Source organism: Xenia sp. Carnegie-2017, unplaced genomic scaffold (genome assembly GCF_021976095.1).
Source record: "Xenia sp. Carnegie-2017 unplaced genomic scaffold, XeniaSp_v1 HiC_scaffold_4, whole genome shotgun sequence".
Lineage (NCBI taxonomy): Eukaryota > Metazoa > Cnidaria > Anthozoa > Malacalcyonacea > Xeniidae > Xenia > Xenia sp. Carnegie-2017.
Genome location: NW_025813504.1, coordinates 2,423,833 through 2,427,399, shown reverse-complemented (window position 1 = coordinate 2,427,399; position 3,567 = coordinate 2,423,833). Strand labels below are relative to the sequence as shown.

The 3,567-nt window shown below is 34.9% G+C and overlaps 1 protein-coding gene across 1 annotated transcript; it reads right to left on the bottom strand.

The window, feature by feature from the left end:
* Positions 1-2,439: 2,439 nt before the first annotated feature.
* LOC124455848 lies at positions 2,440-3,312 on the bottom strand. The gene is made up of 3 exons (XM_047006465.1): positions 3,274-3,312; positions 2,925-3,148; positions 2,440-2,577 (listed from the first exon to the last, which is right to left on the bottom strand). Exons 1-3 carry the CDS (start codon positions 3,278-3,280, stop codon positions 2,440-2,442), a joined length of 369 nt encoding a protein of 122 aa, XP_046862421.1. The 5' UTR covers positions 3,281-3,312.
* Between the last annotated feature and the right edge of the window lie 255 nt (positions 3,313-3,567).

Sequence of the window (3,567 nt, the reverse complement as noted above, 5' to 3'; positions counted from 1 at the left end):
TACAGAAGAATCCGACCCAATGACGCATCCATCGCCAAATTCTACGGACTACCAAAAATCCACAAAGAAAACAACCCACTTCGACCTATCGTATCCCTTCCAGGATCACCTACGTATGAACTTTCAAAATATCTTTATAACATTCTGTATCCGTTAGTTAAAAACTCACCTCACACCATCAAAAATGCCACCACTTTCCTCGCCAGTATTGAAAACATTAAACTACGACCAGACGAAATCATGATATCCTACGACGTGACATCACTCTTCACATCCATACCACTAGACATCGCCAAACAAATTACAAAGGAACTACTCACAAACGACAAAACTTGGCAAGCTACAACACAACTAGTCAAAAATGACATCCTAGACTTACTCAACCTTTGCCTCTCCACTGAATTCACCTTCCAAAACACATAGTGGGATCACCACTATCCACCTTCCTCGCAGAAGCTATCATGCAACACCTCGAAACACAATCAGTCACAAACAACACAAACATCAGACTATGGAAAAGATATGTCGACGACATCTTTGCCATAGTCAAGAAAGACAAAACTGAACAAATCCTACCCACCATAAACAATACCACAAAGAACATTACCTTTACTTGAGACGAAGAGCACGACAAACAACATACCTTCCTTGACATCCTACTAACCAGAACAGAAAACCCATCCAATCACATTAATCCACCCACTCATCCAATTAGACGCTCTAAACGCCTTTAGGCTAAAAGCACGTGTAAATAAATATCCTCATTCTGATGAAGGCTCGAAGCAACGAGTCGAAAGCTCAATAAAAATCATTTAAAATCCGGAGAAACTTTTATCTTTTATGTATTCAATGCCTGGATTACAAATTTTCAAACTTATATATATATATATATATAGGAAGTTTTGTTTATTTGAGTCTCCGTAAGTAAATCTCCGTAAGTAAGTAAGTCTATATATATATAGTTGTGACCAGTATGTAGTCGTATGTCAGTCGTATGTACTCGTATGTCAGTCGTATGTACTCGTATGTCAGTCGTATGTACTTGTATGTACTCGTATGTACTCGTATGTACTCGTGCGGTTACTTATTCACGATCAACAAAGTGAGGGTAACGAAAGGGCAAGAGCCGTCAAAGCATTGTTAAGACAAATAGGAATCTTTTTGTCCAATTTCTGGTGATTTCGAAATCTCGTGACATTAATGTAATGGAGTTTTTATCTTACAGTGTAAGTGACTTCCATTTTCCATCGCTTTTCTGACAGGGGGACTTGTGAAGACAACGAAAGCCAAGATGTTACACATCTTAGAGGAAGCAGTCAAATTCCAACTGTAGATATTGCAAACATTGGTGATAATAATGCACTAATTGTTGATGCAATGACAGTATTGCAAGCTGCAAAATGAAAATAGAGAACATTTGGTGAATTTGCAGATCAAGTATTTGAATATTTTGTAAAGCTTGCAGAGCAATGCAAGGCTACTAGACTAAACTTTGTTGCTAACAGATATCCAGCAATAAGTATCAAGAATTCAAAAATGTTCTAAAAGAAATAGTGGAAACAAAACTACAGTTGTATAATGTTTTCTGTTTCTACGTAAGTAAACATGCAATTGATTTATCGGTTGAGTGAACAAAGTATCATACTCAATTGACAATATGCAGTCTGGGGCGTAACTAGACTTGAAGTAATGGGGTGTGGAGAAAATTTGCCCTGCAAAAGGGCGTTGCCCACAAAAACAAGGACATGCATTACAATTTCTTGAGTAAACACTATTTCTGAGGACAACGTTTCAGTGACAGTTTTTTTGCAGTGGTTAACATTTTCAGCCAATATGTTTAATTTAGCTACGCAAGTTTCTCATGACAGGTGAGATTTCTCTCTCTCTTCTTGTTCGTTAACAGATTCTTCTTCATCAATCTAAAAAATACCAAAATATAATTACTTTAGAAATAACATTTTAAAAAATTAATTTAATTATTTCAACGTCATACTCAGATATGACAAACCACATCCATATTTTCCTCTTCCTCTGAATCAACTTCATTTATCTTGTTATCTATTTCAAATATTTCCTGGCATACATTGTGCATTTCTAATGCCACTTCAAGGTTTTCCTTCAAGGTAGCATTTTTAAACAGTATTTAACGTTAGAAAACGATACATTGCCTGAAGATTGCTTTGGCATGAAACCCAGACTCCCCGAGTAGCAACATTTTAAGAAATGTAATTTATTAAATTATATATACATATATATATAAAATAGACATTAGCTGTAATTTTTTCGGAGTTTCACGCAGTAGGGCGATCTTCAGGCAACTGACAGATTATTTTTTATTCACTGCATATACAATTCGTTACGAGGTGTTAAATTAACGACGGCATGCACTAAAAAGTTCAGAGCGTTTATTTAAAATTTTCTTTTTATGTCCTTTTAGGATTAGTAGTCTTTTTTCAAAACAAACATGGCAGGTTTTCGGTTTTGTTCGGTGGTGGAAGTTGTTTGATGAAGTCCCTCTTGATGCTGTAGTTTTGTTTGTTTATTTTTTTCACATGTAACAGGGGCAGTTGGAAGGATCTAAAATAAATAAGAATACATTAAAACTTTATGGTATGACCATAATTTCTAATTAGCAGCAATTTTAAAAAACACTTGAGAAAAACGACGATTTTTTTTCAAAAAATCGTTGTTTTTCTCAAGTGTTTTTTATGGTATGAGTGTCCTTCACAACAACAGAGATAGTTGCTTCTGCAACAGAGCAGAATTACAAAGTTTTGTGCAACACGAATTATCAATTATTTCACATAAATTGAACGGCACTTATACAGAACTAACCAGCAATTTTCTAAGAGATCTATAACGCATGCTAAAGACTTTCATTTTATTTACCATGTATATATATAAGTAAGTGACATTTTACTAACCTTAGAAAAATGAAGCGTTGTTTGTGATGCTTCTACAACATCTTGGGATTTTGCCATACCATTGTGTTTATTTGAACTGTGCTTCAAAAAATTATCAGCATTCATTTCTGCACCACAATCTTTACATTTAACCTTTCGTCTATAAATTCGTGTACGTTGAGGTTTTGTTTTTTTTGCGCAGGGCTCCTGAACGTTATCATCTTTAATTCTAGTTGCGCCTCCCTCTTAAGAGAAATTTCAATTAAATTAGAAATGTTCTGAGTAAACATCAAAATTATGACAGCAACAATAAACTCACAGCTCTCCTTCGGTAATTGTGGGTCTACAAACTTCGGTAAATATAACTAACCTTCCATTGAAAAGTAGTCTTTCTCGCCCAAATATACAAAACCGCATAGAATTTGAGGAAATTATTGGATTGAAGCTCGCTTCACGGCTTTCGACAATGCAAAAATTAGCATTAGCATGTTTTTACATTTGCAATCATTGTATCTGTTAGATTTTGTGATGTAGCCATCTACCTTCTTTAGTACATATTGACTTACACCAACAAATAGAGATATTACAGATAACTGTTATGATCACATTTGATGTTCAACGTCAATGTCTATGGTCTACGATCTATCGTACAATGGTTAAATTA